Source organism: Patagioenas fasciata, chromosome 1 (genome assembly GCF_037038585.1).
Source record: "Patagioenas fasciata isolate bPatFas1 chromosome 1, bPatFas1.hap1, whole genome shotgun sequence".
In the NCBI taxonomy this organism is placed as follows: Eukaryota; Metazoa; Chordata; class Aves; order Columbiformes; family Columbidae; genus Patagioenas; species Patagioenas fasciata.
In genome coordinates this window covers 4073093-4093411 of record NC_092520.1, presented here as the reverse complement: position 1 = coordinate 4093411, position 20319 = coordinate 4073093, and the positions used below count along the sequence as shown (strand labels likewise).

The 20319-nt window shown below is 43.8% G+C and overlaps 1 protein-coding gene across 3 annotated transcripts; it reads left to right on the top strand.

Annotated features, from left to right (window-relative positions):
- The first annotated feature begins 729 nt into the window (after positions 1-729).
- On the top strand, positions 730-18679 carry LRRC32 (leucine rich repeat containing 32). 3 transcript variants are annotated; one of them, XM_071815882.1, is made up of 3 exons: positions 730-1246; positions 9661-9751; positions 14969-18679. In XM_071815882.1, exons 2-3 carry the CDS (start codon positions 9665-9667, stop codon positions 16907-16909), a joined length of 2028 nt encoding a protein of 675 aa, XP_071671983.1. In that variant the 5' UTR covers positions 730-1246; positions 9661-9664; the 3' UTR covers positions 16910-18679. The 3 variants fall into 3 exon arrangements, with proteins under 3 accessions (XP_071671983.1, XP_071672053.1, XP_065707732.1); XM_071815952.1 differs by lacking the exon at positions 730-1246 and adding an exon at positions 1253-1367; XM_065851660.2 differs by lacking the exon at positions 730-1246 and adding an exon at positions 5708-6227.
- The last annotated feature ends 1640 nt before the right edge of the window (positions 18680-20319 follow it).

Genomic DNA, 20319 nt, shown 5'->3' with positions numbered 1-20319 from the left:
GACCCTCAAGATCGAGTCCAACTGTTAACCCACTCCTGGCACTAACTTATGTCCCTAAGAACCTCATCTCCATGTCTGTTCAGCCCCTTCAGGGATGGTGACTCCAGCACTGCCCTGGGCAGCCTGTTCCAATGCCCCACAGCCCTTTGGGGAAGAAATTGTTCCCCAGATCCAACCTCAACCTCCCCAGTGCAACTTGAGGCCGTTTCCTCTGCTCCTGGTGTTTTTTCCTGGGGAGCAGAGCCCGATCCCCCCGGCTCCAAGCTCCTTTCAGGCAGTTCAGAGATCAGAAGGTCTCCCCTCAGCTCCTGTTCTCCAGCTGAACCCCCCAGGTCCCTCAGCCGCTCCCATCACACTTGTGCTCCAGCCCCTTCCCCAGCTCCGTTCCCTTCTCTGAGCTCTCTGTCCCGTTGTCTTGTTTAGAAAGCATTTACATTATTACCCATTCAAGCATTAAATTGAATTTATCCTTTCCCCCAAGGGTGTGTTCAGCCATCCCACTGCCGTGCCGCAGAGATACACCTGAGCTGCTGGGACACCAAATGCAATGTGTTTGCCCTGCTGCAATAATTCCCTCTGATATGCCCTTTCCTACACACCCCATCCTGCACAGGCTTAGAGTTTAGGGTTTGCAGACAGCTCAGACCCCATGATTTAGTGATTTACCCCAGCCCTGGTGAGAGCAGCCCATGAGAACCTGCAGGTCCGTGTAGTTGAACGCACATTCTTACATCTGTGGGACAGGCACAGCAAACTTCAGAGACAAGCACGTGTCCCCGAAGCCTGCAGAGGGGATTTTTTGTGGTATTCGCAGGCTGTTTCATGTGTCAATACGAGAGGAGTGTAATTACCAGCTGAGAAACTGCAGGAAACAAGCCAAGGTTGAATGAACGAAATGGAAAATAAAGAGAAGCGCAGAGGACACACACATTTTAAAACTATTACGGAGGTATGTATTCACGTGCTCGTGGGAGCCTGGGAATATATAAGAGCTCATGACTGCGAAGGAATGAATTCAAGGACCAGTCTATGGGGAGCATTTTTTTTCCCTGTGACTTCAAACTTCTCTCGGAGCTCGCAGAGTTTTAGTCAGCTGGCATGCAACAGAGGTACGACTTCCCCAAGGAAACTCTTCCTCGACTGGAGCTGGGAAGGCTGCTGGGAGAGTCTGGGAGGCAGAAGGCTGCAAGCAGAGGCGAAACCTCCTCCTCTTCCTCCTCCTCCTCCTCCTCCAGCCACCGAGCAGGTACGTGGAGACGCGTGCGAAAAGCGGGAGCCGGCTGGAAAGTTCAGCTTTCGACTGCGGGAGAGACGGGGGCTCCGGTGGCTTAGAGCCGCAGCCTTTAAAAATAACACAGATGAGGAAGGTACTGTATAAATAAAATATGCTGTGTTTACGAATAGGCTGAGGAACTGGCTAAACACAGTGTGGGGATGGCTCTATCCACACAGCTGTATATTTAATCCATCAGGGACTTGCACTGCAGTGAGTTAGATCCTTTACATTAAGGAGGCACCGCTTAGTTTATAACAATACCATTGTCATATGCCTGCTTTGTTATTATACTCCGTGTTTACAGTAATGGAATATGGGGGAGATTTTTTTTCTTTCCTTTCTTCACAGGACTTTAGTCTATTTATGGTGTTACTGCATTATAGCTCTCTGAACCAGGAGTGCTGCAGAGATCAGCACTGTGTGCTGATTAAATGCTGCTCTCTGACACTGAATCCTAATATAGCCTTGGGCAAATCACACAGTCCCCCGGTAAAATGGGTAAAATACTGGTTTTGCTCACTTGCTCTCTTTACGATCAGTGCTGTCATTGAACTCTCCCTATTGGAGCACGAGGTGTGAGATGACAGGGTTTATTTTTCTACTCTTAAGATCCTGACAGCTTGAATGTCACCTTGGGTGAACAACGACCTACTGACAGTGTTTTCCTGCATCTGGACTGTTATCACAAGGAATTAATGTTTAGACAATATTTGGAAATAGTAAAGTTTTAGAAAATCCTAGTTTATATAAAAGTCAGGGAGAATTTTGTAAAGCCAAGCCCTATTGTATTTTTGATAAATTACAAATGTTTCCCTTGAATACAATGCAAGGCTTTGCTTTCCACAGAAGTGTAAATTTGTTTTTTTACTAAGATGTAATATTTTCAACTTTAAAAGCATCTTATTATTCTAAAACACTGAAATCCTTTAGTTTTCATTAACAAAAATTCACTATCAGTCACCTCTTTCTAAAGCAGATGGTTACAGCCTAGTGACCATATCAGTGCTTGGCCTTTTACTACTATAACACAATGATGGATGGATTCAAGGGGGGGATATCAGTATCATGCAAGTTCTGTCAGAAATAATTTTCCTCATTTCATTTTATCTCTGGTTGGTTCACATAAATTGAATACCCCTTTTCTCAGACACTGACTCCACCATCAGCAAAAGTGAACTATAAACCAGTTTCTCTCTTCCTTTGCTGCACTTAGATTGAAGCTGGTGAGAAAAGGTTCTGGTTTTGTTCCTGGATTTGAGTTTCTCTAGGAATTTTGTTCTCCAGGGAGAGCAGTTCACGTTCAAATAGTTCAATCTTCAAATGCCAGTTTACATCAGTTTTTGTTGATGGAAATGTTTTCATGTTCACGTCTCTTGCTGTCACTTCACTCAGCCCCTCACTCACAAAGTCTCCAGGCTGATGGGTTTCATGCAATTTTCATTCATTTTCATTTTCTCTTCCGGAGAAAGGAGTAGAAAAAAACGTGAATAATGTAGGGGAACTTGTGTGTTCAATTAAGTAGAAAGGTTAATTTTTGGTGGGGAAATGCTGCTGCCTGCACACCTGATAGAGGTGCAAGTGGAGAGGGGAGAGAAAGAAACAAGGCAGCAGCTTCAAAAGACAGGAGAAAAGCCACATTGGGATTACAGGAGATGTAGAAGTCCCTATTTTGATTTGTGGACTTCACACCAGAGAGGCAGGAGGCTCCATCTGCCCAAGAGAGACCAAAGACAGTGCAGATGACACAAGCAAAACCAAACCAGGAGAAGCAGCTCCTGGAGATGTTGTAGGGTCTCAGGAGCCGGAGCTATTTGTTTTTAATATGGTTAATATTAATGTTGTCTCCAGCTCCCTGGTGGGATGAATCACCAGGGAGCTATTCCAGTTGAAAGGGAGCAAGACTTGTCCCACTCCTTCCCTCGCTGTTCAGACCCACTTTCTAAGGCGGGAGCTTGTTTTATTTACTTCTCTGGAGAGTTTGATTCATGCAGCTTGACACAGGACTCAACCCAAAAGCAGCGCCTTAGAAAGCAGCAGAGTTATGGATGGACAGACTCCAAAAGGTCTGGGAGGTTTGAGACACATAATCGTCAAGACATATTCTTGTTTATCTGAAACCCTTGGGAACCTCCAGCAGATTATGGACCGGCTCATGAGAGTCAGTGGCTGGGATTTGCTTTTCCTTCTTGCTCTGAGCCAGACTGGGAAAAGGGTTTGGAGGACAGGAGAGGTCTGACGAGGTGCTCACCAGCTCTAAGCCCCGCATCACCTTCAGGCAACATGGGGTGAAATCCAGCTGATGTCGGCAGAAACACACAGACCACAGGAAAATCAGGAAGGGCTTGATTTCACCAAGTCACAGGTGCAAACCCTTTGGTATCAGTGGGGTGGGACAGCCCTAGTTATTTTGTCCAGATGGGAAAAAGAGCTTGATTCTCCAATCTGCCCAATGGAGATGATCCAATCTGTCCAATGGGGATGACCCCTGCTCTGCAGATGTGGTCACCAAGCACATATCATGCTAATGTTTCAATGTCACTTTAGGGTGTAAACTGCTGGGTAACTCAAAGCATGACGATATTGAAAACGGGAAGCTGGCCAAATGCTTCAGGGTCTTTGAAACTATTTGCTGTCAGATCCCCTTTAGGAAAAGCAAAGATGGTAAGGGCAGCATCGATCTTCCCCTGCACAGCTGGTGTTCTTTTAAGTCTGCGTTTTTAATGAAGCAAAGTCCTGAGCAGCAGAATCAGTGCATGCCCTTCCCTCCTGCTCTGGCATTTGTTTCTGTCCAGGTTCTTCTTCACAGTTCGGCTGGCACAGCTGCTTGGCCATTCAATAAAACAGCTTGAGGAACAGAGATGGCTTTTTAAAAAGCACAACCAGCAAAAGCCCTGTTATTTTTCTCCCTTGCAAATCCAAACTTCCCACAGTGCTCTGAACAACCAAGTGCAGGAAAATGTGAAGTTGCAAATCACCCAGGGCACTCGCTACTCTTCCTTACAGGCATGATGTTTGTATTTCATCCAAACCAAACCATCCTCTTTAAAAAAGAAAAAGTATTTTTCTTTCCTTGAAGACCTTATGTAGTTGAGGTTTTCCTTGCAAAAGTGGCTGCTCATTGCAAGTGTTATTGCACACTGCTGATGAGGCGAACTCTAAACCTAGAACATCCATTTGAACCTCTGGACACCACAGCGGTCCTCAGCTTCAACATGAGTTCCCCAAGGGGATTGCAGGTGGAAGGCTTGACTTTGGGGACTATGCCAAAGGGGTCAGGTGAAAAACAGTGCTGCAGCCCGCTCCGAACAAGGGAAGCTCAAAACTCTAGGTGCTTAGGTGAAGGTGATTGAAACTAGTCTGAGGAGAGGCCAGTCAAGGCAAATTCATCCAGGGTTGTGATATTCTCCCTGGAAGACCGTCCTCCTGAGAGTTAATAATAGATTTTTCTATCCATTTCACCTAAACATTCCCTCTCCTTCCCAATCACATACTGCTGCCTCTTCATAGCACTTGTGTCCCTCATCTCAGGCTACACTGCAAAGCAAACTATAAGAGCCCAGTTCTTTGGCGTATTATTTCAAGAGGTTGTAGCGTGGAGGGAGTTGGGCTCTTCTCCCACGTGACAAGCGATAGAATGAGAGAAAATGGCCTCAAATTGTGCCAGGGGAGGTTTAGATTGGACCTTGGGAACAATTTCTTCCCCAAAGGGCTGTCAGGCATTGGAACAGGCTGCCCAGGGCAGTCCTGGAGTCACCATCCCTGGAGGGGTTTAAAAGACACGTAGATGAGATTCTTAGGGACATGGATTAGTGCTATTGTTAACAGTTGGACTTTATGATCTTGAAGGCCTTTTCCAATCAATATGATTCTATGAGAAAAGTGCATTGCAACGGTTCAAGCTTGCGAGTTCGGGCAACAGGGAAATCTTTGTAAAGGCAGGTTTTCCAGGAGCAGGTCTCAATTAGCAAAAGGAAGTGAGGAAACCAGCAATTAGACAGCTGCTCCAGCCCTAGAGGGCAGCATGAAATAATAAATAAAAAGCTGAACTCATCTGAAACTGAATTTTGCATGACAAAAGCATCCCTTTTGCAATGGGAAGTTTTTACAAGCAGGTCTGGTAGAATCAGCACTATGTACTCGCTGCCAAATATTCAGTAGCTGATCCAGATTTTCGGAATCCTCTGCCTTTATCACTCTCCTTAATTCCTGCCTCATGCCGTGAAAACCCTTCAAGCCAGGTGCATTGTAGCTGACACTGAACCCCTATCCTGCCAGCAGATTCGTATCACACTCTAGAAATAAATATATATATATCTTCTAGGACAGGTTTCCAGGGTTTATTATTATCAGCTGTGAATTTGAAGCCTTTAATCCTCGAGCACTGTTTTCCTAATGATGACAGGAACAATTTAGGTGCAGGGGGTGGGAGGCTGCAACCCTCCAGGAATGTAACTCGTGGATACCAAATCCCAAAGTAAACACATCGCCTCGCACCGCACACGCAGCTAAACAATGGCATCGGCAACGATAAGTCACTTATTCCCCTGAGCAAACCCGCGGCCCGATCCTGACAGTTTCGCTGGGAAGGAAAAAAATATCCCCTTGTTTCCCAACGCCTGCCCCAAGCAAAAGCTTCAGGATGTCGCACAGTAGCTTCCTCCGTCCGGAGCACAGCGGTGATTAGGACCCAGCAAGAGCCCAGAGAGGAGTTCGGAGAAGGACAAGCGACATAATTTAAAGCAGACACTGTCCCAAATAAGGTTATTTCCCTGAAAAAAATGCCTTTGTTATGAAGTTACGAGTGAGCCTCTTGGGCGTCCTGAATGGGTGAAGGCGAAGCTGAAGAACAATTTCATCGGTACCAGGACTGAGCTGGTTTTAAAAGGGTTGGATATGCTTTTTAAAGACATGATAAGCGGTGTTTGGGGACGCGAGAAACCCTTGAAACAAGGTAAATGTGAAATATTCGCTCTTTTTAACCCTGAAGGCTCTAACACGGCAGCAAAGCGTCTTGTGTGAGAAAGGATCAGACCCTGGGAAGTCTGGCTTGTGCTTTGTGTATTGTCTCATGTTTAAACTCTCCTTGGCACAGGAGAATGTCTCTGCTAATTGTCTAAGCAGTAACAAAAATTGCCTTTGCAGGAAATTTGTAAGGTGCTGCTGTTGTTAGCTACGAGCAATGACATGGTGTCAGGGTTTATATTTGTAATAGACATGGAGGCAAATATTGTTCTGGAGTTGGAACTGGGCAAACTGGGATAAAACCCTGATTCTTCCATGGTTTCAAATGTGTCCTGGGGCAAATCAGTGCTCTTCTCTCCCTTTACCCTCCCATCTGTTAAGTGAGTATGCTGACATGGTTTGGGTACCATGCCTTTTCTAGGCACTGCATTATTTAAGCAAGTTCCATGGGGGTGTTACTGAAATCACCTATATTTTTCAGCTGTGGGGGCTGGATAATTTTTAAGTACCATAACGGAAAGCTGTGACACTGAACGTAGTTCAGAGCTCAGTCCTGCTCTGTGGTATGCTGGGATTTTATCACAGCTGCCAGTGGGACTAAACTGGCACCAAGTATGAATCCACTTCAACTCTGGGAAAGCCTCAGAGCAATAAAAGCTTCTTTGGGTCATGTCGCTGCTACTGCAGCTCCTGGACTGTTCTTGTGAGCTGTGGTTAGAGCCGTCAGTACCAGTGCCAGCAGCCAGGATTTAATGAAGATGCTCTCTGGCACCACGGCAATGGAAATCCTGGAAGAGGGTGGTGGGCATCTGAGACATGTTCAGAGAACAGAGAGGAGGGGGCTGCAGTGCTGTGTCACCCCAGCTGTTGCTGAGGAGGCTCTAAAGGTTGTCCAGAGAAAAAACAGGTGGGGAAAACCCCCTCACCTGGACAGCTGAACTGAAAACCACAGGTTGTGCTGTACCATGAGGAGTGGCTTACCCTCCTCTGGATGGAGTCCATGGGGGCTCATATCAGAAGAGACTCCCATGTCCTAGCGCTTCGGGGTGTGACAGCCATCTTAGAAGCACCTTGAGGGACAATATGTTTCCTTAGTACAGGTCTGCCTTACACAGCAAGCCATTAAATCATATTTTTGTGTTCAAATGCATCAATTCCCCAGTTGCTTTACAAATTTATAATTTAGGACGTTGCAAGGCATGTTAAGACCCTAGATTGTGTCACATATATTATTTGAGAAGCAAAGTGGCCATTTTTTGCACTGGCAGTGTGACAAGAGAGGCTATCACACCTCACAGGACACACGCTGCCCATCAGGATGGTGCCACGTTCTGGGTAGCATCCACGGAGATTGTGTCAGCTTAATTAATTGGATTTAAACAAAAACAATTTCCATTCAAGGGCTCGGAGTGAAGCCTTGTAACCATCAGTATGTTTTTCTCCCAGTTCCAGCAAACTAGTGTCCAAATGATTAAACTCATTTTATATTCCTTAGAGGAGGCATCCACTCCTCTAAGCCTGGGGAATGAGGAACAGAATGACAGAGACATTATAGATAGTGGTGTCAGTAATTCCTCCTTCCCTAGGATGATTTCAGTGTATTTTATAAATAATAAAAAGGGTCAAGAATTAACACCCTTGATCTCATTTTAGAGAAGGAGAACAGACTTCTGATTCTCCTGCTGAGCAGCAAAGACAAACCCCAAGCTCTTTCACATTGGGGTCCCAGATCCTCATCCATCACTACTTGTTTCCCAGAACTGGAAGGAATGTGCAATTTGAAAATAGAGCAACTGTGGCCTAAACCTCCCGAGTTTCACTTTTCTCTGGTTGGGAAGTGGAGGGATAGTTCCCATCATGAACCTGTTGATATTGCTGTTCAGCAGTTGCCATTGCTGTGCGGAACCGTGGCCATCAGCTCCATCCCTCAAACTGCGACTAAGCAGAGGGATCTCCACCAGCTGCGGAGATCCAGCTGTTTCCAACTTTCTGATGCTCTGTGGGTGGAAGCTGTTGAGTAACAGCACATTGGTGCTGGGTTTTGATGGCATGTGTGCATGGGATTGGCTTGGTTTTGGAGATGCAGGCTTGAGCAGCAGTTAGCTAAGCACTGCTCTTTGGCTTCCATTTGGGAGTTGGTGTGTGTCTCACCAGCTCTGGATTCGGGCAGGATCAGCTTGTATCTGCCTGCAAGAAGCCATACTAATACAGATAGATTCGGCATGTTTGCAATAGAGATATACATAAAGAAGTGATGTCTGGAGATCATAACAGTGGTGACCACAGCCAGAGGCCTCATGAGTGTCTATCTAGAAGCAAAGCGTTTGAAGGATGAATGCTGTCCTTTGGCAGCATTTGCATTTTTCTCCCACTGCCCAGTGAAATACCTCCCAATGATGTTTGCTCCTTCTGCAGTTATTTCTATGCTCTTTTCTAGAGTGCTTTCCAAACAGTTTAACTCTGATGAATCCTTCATCTCAAGCAAATCCATTCCATTTATATCTGTCTCTTTGTAAGACATCTGCTTTCAAATGCATTTAAAAACCTACCCATACCTGGGATGTATAAAATAGAAAGCTAACATTTGGGCAAAAAGTTCTTAGTCCATTCTTTAAGCTGCTTACATTAACTCACCAAATTTGCATGAGTGTTTAAAACTTCTTTGACACCCTGGGATGAGCGGAATGGAAAAAGCTGTGGATGGAAACTGAAACAGTTCCCAATGCTTGTAGCTTCTGAGTGGCACCTGTTCACTTTAGTCAGGACTTGTCATCCCAAAATTCCTGCCCAGTTGAAAACGCCTGAGCTGCCTCTATGTGTAGAGCGAGGTGGCTCTGGAAGGTCAGTTGATCTTTGATGGTTGTTTTTCTCAGTGGTGTCAGACATGCTGCCCAGCATCTGGACTTCATTGTGTGGTCTGGGTATCATCCAGGTAGCAACTGAAATCATACTGGGACAATCCCATGAAATTCCTTGGATCTCCCTTTCAAGACCTCAGGTTGTGCCGAGGGAGGTTTAAATTGGTTATTGGGGAAAAAATTATTCCTGGAAAGGGCTGTCGGGCATTGGAACAGGCTGCCCAGGGCTGTGGTGGAGTCACCATCCCTGGAGGGGTTGAACAGACCTGGATATGAGGTTCTTAGGGACATTGTTTAGTGTCAGTGTTGGGTTCACGATGATCTTGAGCGTCTCTTCGAATCAAAATGACTCTACAATTCTGTATAAATCTCTCTTTTTCCCACCAGGCTCAGAGAGATGCAAAGGTAATAGGTGGGTTGTATGTGCTGTAGGTTCAGGGATGGGTTAATTTGTTGCACTGAATGTGTGCTTTTCTGTGTTAGATGATGATCTGGTGCCAGCTTTTGGATAGGTTGACCACTATGTCACATTTGAAACCTAACAATAATCACTTTTTCCTGCAGAACCATGAAACTGTACATCATCTTCTTCCTGGGAGTGGTGAACAGAGGGACCTCTAACGATCAGCACACAGAGGGGATGTCCTGTGAAATGGTAAGGTTGTCTCCCTGTTCGGGTCCCTTGAGATCCTGGATGAGGTTGGACCCCCTTTGCTACAGGCAAGGGAAAGTGAACCCCCCCAAGACCAGGCTCTCCATGACGGTAGAGATGTGTTTGCTGGGTTAGTGGGTGCTCAGTGGGATGTTGTCATGTTACGTCCTTGCTGGAGTGACAGCACATAAAAGCGAGGCAGGGAAAGAAAGGTCATTATCTCCCCTTTTTCCTAAGAGGGAGCTGGTTAAAAGAAATTTGACCTGATTTCCCCAAAAACTGCACAGGGATTCTGCGGCTGAGACAGAGAAAGAACTTAGACCTAACACCAACTCTTTTACATCAGGCCTGAGTTTGTGCTTTAAATAAAAATGTCTTCTGTGAAATACATCCATACCAGCCCTTTTGTAATAACGGGAAGAATGACCTTCTCTGCTCTGACACAGGATTGCTGCCAGGGAAGTTGTACCTGACTTCTGCTGGAGGTAAAAGAAGTAACAGAGCCTCTTGTTCCAGTATAAAATTTTCTCCTTGAATTTTTGCAAGCACCTGGTACAATATCATAAATGTTATTCGCAGCTGAACTTGCTCCTTTCCCTATCCAAGTGCTGCTGACTGTAACAGGCCATTTAAAAATACTTATCTTTTTTTTATATATATTTTTTTTTTAACATTGAAACTGTTCAACACAAATCCTCAAGAATTTCCAAAATAGGGAAAAAAAATAATTTGCTAGCTGTACACATGTCCCTTATGGGACTCATTCCATTCCTGCCTACCCTGCCATATTGCTGCACTTCCTGAATTCCAGAGAAATTAAGACCTAGTATATATAAAAAGATCTTGGGAAGGTGACTGGGTAGCTCAGTTCATTGGCTGGAGAGGGAAGACTGATGAAGCCACTGCGAACTTGACAGTTTGGGTCCCATGTATCATAATCACATAAAGGCTGGGTGAGACACAGAATGATCCAAGCAAATTTGCCCCATCCCACCTCTTGATGGGTCACAGATTAAGATGATTGCTGAGAAATAAACATATGTTTTTTTTCCATCACTCCTCTCTAAATTGCTTTCATCAAGCCAGCAGCCAAGACTCTACGCAACAAGGCTGGAATAAATTCAGCCCCGACAGAAAACACACTGCAGTCGGGGGCTGAGATGCTCATCTGGTATAAATTAACAGCTCAGTATCATTAATGTTGATGTTGATCATTTTCCTTTGCTGAGCGTTTGGTCCAATGGAAGGGGGAGGAAGCAAATCCAAACACAGTTTAAAGAAAGTGGGAGCTACTGGAGTAGCTGATGGGTCCATTGAGAGTCCTGCTTATTTCATGTGATTATTTTTCATCACAACCTCACTGTTTTACACCGTACTTTCCCTGTGGTGACACCTTTAAAATAGAAAAGGCTCAAAAATGGAAACTTTCATGCCAGATCTCGTGGAAGAGGCACGAGTCAGAAGCCTGTGCCCCTTTCTGACTCCTGTCATTGAATCAAAGTCTTGTAAAAAAGGTTTTTGGAAGTAAAGAGTCCCTATGAGAATACCTGAAATGGAAATGAGCTGCACTGATTATGCAAGTTACCGCACATGTCCCTCTCTGTGAGGCAAGAAGGCACAGCTTAAATGCCAGGAGGTTCTTCCTAACTCATGTTGCCTTCCAAGGAGAGGGGCTTCAACTAGTGCATGTTTATTCTCCCAGAGAAAGACGTTTCCAGCTCATGTAAACTGGCAAAGGATGAGCTTTCAAGCAATTCATGGAATGGAAGAGGTTTTAGCAAATTATACCTTATCTTGAACTGAAGTGGTGCAAGAACATGTTCACAACCAGTTGTAAGTCGGGTGAATATGTGATATCTGGGCAAATTGCTAAAGTATGGCTGTATAGCTGAATCTGCACCTGTGAAGTTCTTCCAGATAGTGTTAGAATTGCAGAATCATGGAATCATAGAATCACAGAATAGTTTGGGTTGTAAGGGATCTTCAAAGCTCATCTAGTCTAAATGGTCATCTAATCCAAATCTAGACAATTGCCAGGGACACCTTGCAAGTGCAAGTCCAGGACAAGTGGCTCCAGCCCAAATTCTTTGGTTCAAAAGCTCATGAGTTCATACCGGAGAACATGAGTGGAAGCTTGGATCCAGCTGCTTTGTTTGTAAGGCTCTTACTAAGGTGGGTGACAACTTCCAGCCAGTGCTGAGCAGTGAAGAACTAGAGTCAGAATCCAAACAATGCTCAACTTTTGAGCTGTTGAGACACTTTTTTGCAGCCCCTGAATAGTAAAAGACATGGACCTGTTGGAGAGGGGCCAGAGTAGGACCCAAAAATTATCTGAGGCTGGAAAAGCCCTGCTGGGAGGACAGGCTGAGAGCATTGGGGATGTTCAGCCTGGAGAAGAGAAGGCTCCGGAGAGACCTTAGTGTGGCCTTTCCTTAGTTAAAAGGCACTGATAAGAAAGATGGGAACAGACTTTTGAGCAGGGTCTGTTCTGATAGGACAAGGGGTGATAATTTTAAACTAAAGGAGGGAGATTCAGGCCAGACATGAGGAAGAAATTTTTTCCACTGAGGGTAGGGAGAGCCTGTCCCAGGTTGGTCAGAGAGGTGGTGGATGAACCATCCCTGGAGACATCCCAGGCCAGGCTGGACGGGGCTCTGAGCAACCTGAGCTGGTGAAGATGTTCCTGCTCATGGCAGGGGTGGCACTGGGGGAGCTGGGAAGGTCCCTTCCAACCCAAACTGTTCTATGATTCTATGAATGGGACCAGACACTGAAGGGACCAAGTGCTCCCAACCCTGCAGTGCTTCTTGCCAATGGCAGCACCAGCAGAGATGATGAAATCAGAACATGAGACTGGCAACAAAAATCTTTTCCAGTCTCAGGCTGCCAACCCATTGGGAGGGAGGATTGGAGGGTGGGAGGAGGGCAGATACGCGCAAAGAGATGCTGTTTGCTCCATTCCACTGAGACGTGCTTCATCTTTTCTTTCTAGTGCTGATGAGAATGAAATTCATGCAGTTTGAGCCTCAGGGGATAAAAGATGGTGTGGACCAGAGTAGATAAGAAATTCAATGAGGATCAAAATAGTCAGTGAAAAGGAACGAAAGTTTGAAAAAAACAAAAACAAAACTGGGAGGTGAAATGTTATACGAAGAAACGGCAGACAGTGGGAGGTATAGATTTTATCAGTCCTTTTTGTCACTGGGAGGGTTCAGTGGATCCAGATTGAAGGCCAAATCCTGCAAGACACATGGTGAACTGAGAATAACCTTTCAATCTCATTGAAAAACAGCCGACTGGCATCATTGGGAGTGGGATCAGGACTTAGCTAGGTTGCCGGGTGCCTGGAGGGAGTGGAAGGTGCTCTAAACTTGCTGAGATCTGGCTCAAAGTGTGGGAAGAAACCTGGCACCTGCCTTAGGCTGCAGAGCGACTGCTGCTTTTTCACTCTGGATTTTTGCAACATTCTGGTTGCTCCCTCTTCCACAAATGAAGCAAGAAGAGACTTACCGCTCTGTTATTTGGACCTCAGAGCTAAGCCCAGCTCTGTGCACATTTTAGCTCAAAATGAGTAAGTCTACAGCGGTTTTTCAGGAAAGAAATAATGCCAGGGAGAAGCCAGAAAATTCCCCTCTCTTTTTTCTAATTTGTGTAGACAGAAGAGATTTGAGTAAGTTGGAGGGTGACAAGGAAAAGGTTGAGGTTTCAACAGGCTATTTACTTGGGATCTTTGGGAAAGATGTATCATGGGAAGGACTGTGGAACAGCCTGTGCCTATCTAGAGTTTGGATGAGCTCTTGCACTTCTCTGGCACATTCTTGTGTGGTCTCCAAAACTCATATGATGCAAAAGAGATTCGCAAAACGCTGACTATTACCCCACTTCTCCTAAACAGACCTGTCACTTCATTCACCTAAAAGTTCATATGAAACAGATGGGTTTTAATATTTTTTTTTGCTTTTAGTGTTTCTTTAATGTCTGAAAAGCTTTGCGTCATGGAATCTGGATTCTGCTTCTTCACAGAAGTTAAGATTCAACAGATATTTTTCTTTTTTTTTTTTCTGATCTTTCTACAAACAGTACATGACCCAGTCACCCAAATACATTCATAACAAGAGTTTTTCTCCGGTAAATTAAATGCTGCCTAAGCCTTTTGCATTCCACTTCCTCTCGCTGCTGGATGTTGCCCTTAATAACAAAATACAGCTTGACGTTTATGGAAGGATGATCATGTTCGTGTTTCCAATGTTCCTTATGAACACACACTCCGAATTTTGCCCTAGACACAGATTCAGTGCTCGTTGCAATGGAACAGGCATGCGTCTAGCAGATTAATTTGACTTTGACAATTGAGTTTTTTCTCTACCTTGCTGCTGAGAACTGGAATGAAAAGGCATGATCCTCACTGCACATCGTGTTTTTTTCCTCTCAAAAGCTGGCTCTACATAATTTTTCTTTTCCATGTTGTGTCATGGATGTCTTATGTGGGTGGTTTCATAAGGCAAGCTCCCCATACAAGAAGAAGGGAACTGTTCCCTTAAGAAAGGGATAAATACAGATGGTAAAAGTCGGAGGAGTTCGGATGTTTGCATAAGAAGTATTTCAGTAGTTAAGGACCCATTTTTTAAAGAGGTATTGCTTAACGAAGCCATGGCTAAATAGACATGATCAAATATCCGAGGGTGTGACCATGGAGAGGGATGGTTTTTGTGCCATAAGATCCTTAAATGTTACTCCACCTCCCGGCTTTGGGACCTATACTACCAGCAAACTGGAGCTCTTCTATGAACTACTTCCTATTACAAGTAGAGTTTGCACAATCAAATACAGTGATAAAGCAGAAAAAATTAAATACCAGAACAAAAGTGAGGAAATGGTGCTTGACTGCGATGGAAAGAGGGGAAAACTCCTTCATTTAGGACTATTAAATGAGCCTGGGAGAAAGGTACAATAAGCAAAACTTTTAGTGGGTATCAAATGCAGATAAATCTCTCTATACTGCAAGTCAGAAATGTCTTTAAAATGAAATGAGTGCTGTTAGCTGCAAAGAAGCATTAGAATTGTTGTTTTTGCTATCTGAACACTCAGAGAAAAAAGTGTGATCAGTGTTTCAAAAGCAGGATCTGCTCAGATACTGAATGTTATTTTCTTTATATTTCACGCAACACTGTTTTCCATTTGCCACATGATAACCCCTTTTTTCTCTTGTTTTTTTGGCAGGTAAACTCGCAGGCATTTTGCCACAACAAAGACCTCCACCAAATTCCTAGTGAGCTCCATCCAAACGTAAACAAAATAGATCTGTCTGGAAATCTGATTCAAAGCATCCCTGAAACGCCGTTATCGTTTTACACTTCCCTCCAATGCCTGGATTTAAGCTCTAACCAGATAAGCTTCATCACGTCTGGAGTCTTTGCACATATGACGAGTTTGCTAGAAATAAATTTAGCCAACAATCGCTTACATGAACTTGCTCAGAATGAGACAGAGGGGATTGGGCGTTTACCCAAGGTGGAAATACTGGACTTGTCCCACAACAGTCTGTACAACGGGATGGCTGAGTATTTCATTAAACAAGCCCCGGCACTGCAGTATCTTTCCTTGGCAGAAAACAGTATTATAATGATATCACAGAAGATGTTTCAGGGATCTCCCAGTCTTGTGGAAATAGATCTTCAGAATAATATAATCATGGAAATAGAAGAAGGTACTTTTGAGACTCTAGTGAACCTTTCCAAACTCAATCTCTCCATGAATTCAATTACTTGCATCTCCGATTTCAACCTCAAACAGCTGGAGATACTTGACCTCAGCAGGAATAGCATTGAGACCTTCCACACCACAAAGTCAGATAATGAATATAATTTAAGATTTTTGGATCTGAGTGAAAACAAACTGCTTCACTTCCCAGTCTTCCCCCAGGTAAATAAACTGGTAACTCTGAATTTATCAAAGAATTTAATCCAGCTCACTGCTGAATCCTCTCATAATAAAATGGACTATATGGAAAATGAATGGCTAGATGCTTCCTTTCAACTTCCTGATCAGAAGCAAAGTAGAAACAAAAGTTCTCTTTATTTATCCCATCTTGTATATTTAGACTTAAGTTATAATGAAATCAAATCCATTCCGGATGAGTTCTTTGAATCAATGTTGTCTCTTCACACCCTTAATCTCAGTAGAAACTGTCTTCAGGCATTTGCAATAACTTATGACAGTGCATTGATCTCCCTGACTGTCCTCGACTTGAGCTACAATGCTTTGCAGAACCTTCTCCTAGATGTTGGCACGTTGTCAAATTTGAAGGAGCTCTATGTTCAAAACAACCACCTTCAGACCCTGCAATTTGATATCTTCTCAAGTCTTCCTAGCCTCAGACTGCTTAATCTACAGAGCAATAATATCAGCCTTTGCAGCATGTACTCAGGATTAGCTAAGCAAAGACTTGCTGGAGAGGAAAGCGGTTGTGTATCATTTGTTGATTCTCCTGCTCTTCAGTACTTGTACCTAGCTGACAACATGCTGAACATCCTACCATCATACACTTTCTACAAGACTCCCCTGATTGTCTTGGATCTCTCCATGAACCCTGGACTGAAAATAGAAGTTAAAGCATTATCAGGACTGGAGAAGTCTCTGGAATATTTGTTTTTACATGGCAATAGCCTGATAGATTTAAATATTGACTTGCCTTGTTTTAGTCACCTTAAACATTTAAACCTCTCTGAAAATCGGCTGAATTGGCTGCCTAAGTGGGGTAGTGACTCTCCACTGGAAGTTCTGGACCTACGGAACAATAGGTTTAGTACGTTACAGAACAGCAATATTTTAGCATTAGAAAATTCCCTTAAAAACTTGTATCTCACTGGGAACCCACTCAACTGCTGTGGAAACATCTGGCTCTCATCAATGATCCAGAATAACAATGTCCAGATCCCCAACGTGGAGCACTTAACGTGCCAGTACACTCAGAACTTTGGGTACCAGGAAGAAATGCACATCGGGAACATTAGACCTGAAGACTGTGAAAAAGAGGATCTAAAGAAAATCAACTTCCTTATTATATTAACATTTGTGTTGGTTTTATCTGTGATCATCATTGGCGTGGGTTCATTTTTTTATTTCCGCAGGCAGAACTTTAGCCATCAGTTTAAAGCATAGGAACACAAAATGCCTTGAAAGCGGAAGAAATCAGGTGCTACACTGCCGGTGTGTAGAAATGAAGGGTAAAATTCTCATCTTTGATTTTTAAACTGTGGATTTTAAGACAGTTTCAAAACTGCACCACTATAGTGCTCTGGGTCGCAGGGACAGAAAGGAGAATTTGGCATGTTTTGCACTTGCTTCATTCAGAAGCAGACCTGCTTAAAAGGTTTATACAGTGGTAATTTAAACCAGAACAAAAGAAAAAGCCATCTAAGGTCCTGAGACTTTCACTAAGCTGACAAAACGTGACATTCCATTATGTCACCTGGTCAGAAAGACTATGCAAATTGAGCGTTGTAACTGAAATCACCTTTTTATGACAACCATTGGTGGCATCAGCTGAGTAGGAAAGTCCTTCTCAAAGTAATTTACCTCCATGAGATACTTTTATTTGGTCTAAGCTTTGCTTTTTTCCTAACTGGTTAGAAATAACAGACCCTAACCCTTCTTAAACCGAAACGATACAAACCGATGGCAGGGCAGGCCAAAAATGCAATTTTGCTACTCTTGACATTGGTTGCAAATCTTCCATGAGTTCCAAAGCAATAAGAATTTAGCTGAAAAAGGAAATCACAGTTTGTGTCTGTTGTGGTCCTGGTTGTCATTTAGAAAACCCACAACTGACCATGGGACACAAAGGCCTTGGTGGTAGGAACCTTTTTAAATACCTCCTTTTGCTTGTAGTGTGTTACTCCAGCCACTGGCGCGAGACACAAGAGATAGATAAGGTTAACTAGTCTTGGCACTTAATACTCACGAAGGATGGAAGAGAAATCTCAGGCATGAAACAGCTGCATTATACATTACCACTTCTGCTCAGAAGGTCACAGGTCCGCAGTTCAACTCAAAGAGGAGATTTTTTTCCCTTGCGTGCAATACATATTTAAACTGGACTTAATGTGAAGAAATTCATCTCTGGGGTGAACACTTTCTAAAAGAAAAAGAAACCTCGGAGAATGAATTTCAACCAGCTAACATTGGACTGAAATGTTTATATTTCTAAGGAAAACTGTTGGAGAACTCACTGCAGACAGTTGTATTTCAATGCAAAAGAGTAATATATCAGTTTTTAAAGGTCATGGGAGGTTAGACAGTAAAAAGGTGTTTTAAAGATACTGGTGTGAAACAATACACAAGGAACATAGTCCTGGGCCATTATTCAGATCAGATGTCCACTGTCTCTCACTAAAAAGATATTATGGTCTATAGGACTGGCTGCAAGAAAAGTTATGTAGATCCTCATTCTGTGATGGGTTTAACATGGCCAGCCTGTTGCGTTGCTAAAAGCTGACACTGACATGTTGTGTCACATATTTTGACAGCAAATTCACCCTTTTGAAGTGAAAAAAAAGCTCACCAACAGTGGCAGCCTGGCCTGCTAATGGGGTTCAATGGCTTGGAAAGGAGCTATATCAGGTTTTCTGTTAATACCAGAAACTGTACATTAAGGCATGTAAGAGAAATTAAGGTCAAACAAAACCTGTCCAGGTAAACAACTCAGTGTCAAATTGCTGCTCCATTTCTGTTTCCTCCAGCTAGTGAATGTCAAAATCAGCACACTACAAAAAGATGTATACTTCTATTTTTTAAAGCAGTTATGTAAGAAAATGGCTGGTAGTCTTCATTGTGGAATTTTGTACAATAAAAACACCTTCAAATTTTGTAAAAAGCACAGGGTTGTGAATACATTAAAGCACCAGCTTGGAATGCTCCACAGATGAAAAACTATGTCCTCCTATTATTCTATGGTGTTCAGACTCCAGCTTAAACCTTCACCTTTTGGTCCTGAAGCAGGGACAGCTGCTCCATATCTTAGAGTACAACCAATGGAAAACAAGGAGATCTACAGAAGATGCAGGCAAGCATTTATAGAATCATAGAAGTGTTTGGGTTGGAAGGGACCTTCCAAGCTCACCCAGTCCCACGCCTGCCATGAGCAGGGACATCTTCACCAGCTCAGGTTGCTCAGAGCCCCGTCCAGCCTGGCCTGGGATGTCTCCAGGGATGGTTCATCCACCACCTCTCTGGACAACCTGGGACAGGCTCTCACCACCTTCAGTGTCAAACATTTCTTCCTTGTGTCTTTGCACGAACAGTCAGCAGCAATAGAGCCTGATCTAACATCTACAAAAGCCAGCACTACCCATCAGCTCAACTTCTTATTCTTGTAGGAGGAAGTTTGCACAAGCAGCAATCCCAGGGATTATCTGGAAAGCCAATACTGGAGTCAGTGAGTTTTTTCTTTGGTGTGAAAGCCCAGACACTGGTTAATTTAGCCACACACTGAGTTCATACCTTCTGTGTCGAGCATGGCAAGATTATATCTCCAAGAGCCAGTATTAGGTTGGCTGCCATGCCTGGAATTAGTTAATAACCTGATGACAGAGCCAAACCCATTTAATTAACGGTTTTAACGCTGCTTTTGTTTGGCTCTACCAGAAGGAAGTTCTTGTTATTACTAAACATCTGGGACTAATTAGACTTCGATTGACTTCCCTGGGAGCAGAAACAGCTTTCTCGAGGAATAAGCCTCAGGAGTAAAGTGTGGCATGGCTCATTTGGATTTATCTGTTAGCAGTGTAAGCGACTGAGAAGTGACATGAACCCACTACGGTCAGTTTATTCTGGATGGGTTGAGGAGCATGAGGGAAAGAAAATATAAATAAAAGAGCCAAGAGAGGGAAAACGGAGAAATGGGAGCTCTCTATGATATTATTCCTCAAAACAAAGGTATGCAGATGACGGCTCCAAATCTTGTCTCCCCTGTTCGCTTCTGTGCATGCAAGAATCCCAAATGCCAAAGTACCTATTCCTGCATCAAATGTAGCCATTAACTGCACATTACACATCTTTCTGCCAGTTAGCTCAGTTGTCCTAATAGGCTGGCACAATACAGGCTGTTTCGACTGTGATTTTGTAACCTGAATTTACACCTTCATTCACTGCTCTTTCATTAAATCTCTGCAACAACCTCTGTTGATGCAAACAGAGTTCATGCTGATAAACGAGGGAATATACTTCTGGGTTTCTGGTACATTTAGTAGAGCATGTGGGATTTATGCAGCCAATGCAAACTTTTTTTCTGTAAATGGTTGCATGCAACAAGCAGCTTTCCCTCTGCAGCTGTTTGCATGGTGCAAGAAAATAGATCTCCTTCAAATATCTCCGACTACAGTTTGCTGTGGTTTGCTCCCAAAAAACCAATCCCCTGCAGTGGGAGCAGGTAGATGTAAGTACTGGAAGCTCTAGGAACACTCTCAGAGAGAATCCCTTAAAGTTATAGTCGTGGTCAATGGGGCAGAGTCCAGTTGAGGCCTGTATCTAGTGCAGTGCCCCAAGGGTCAGTGCTGGGGCCAGTACTGTTC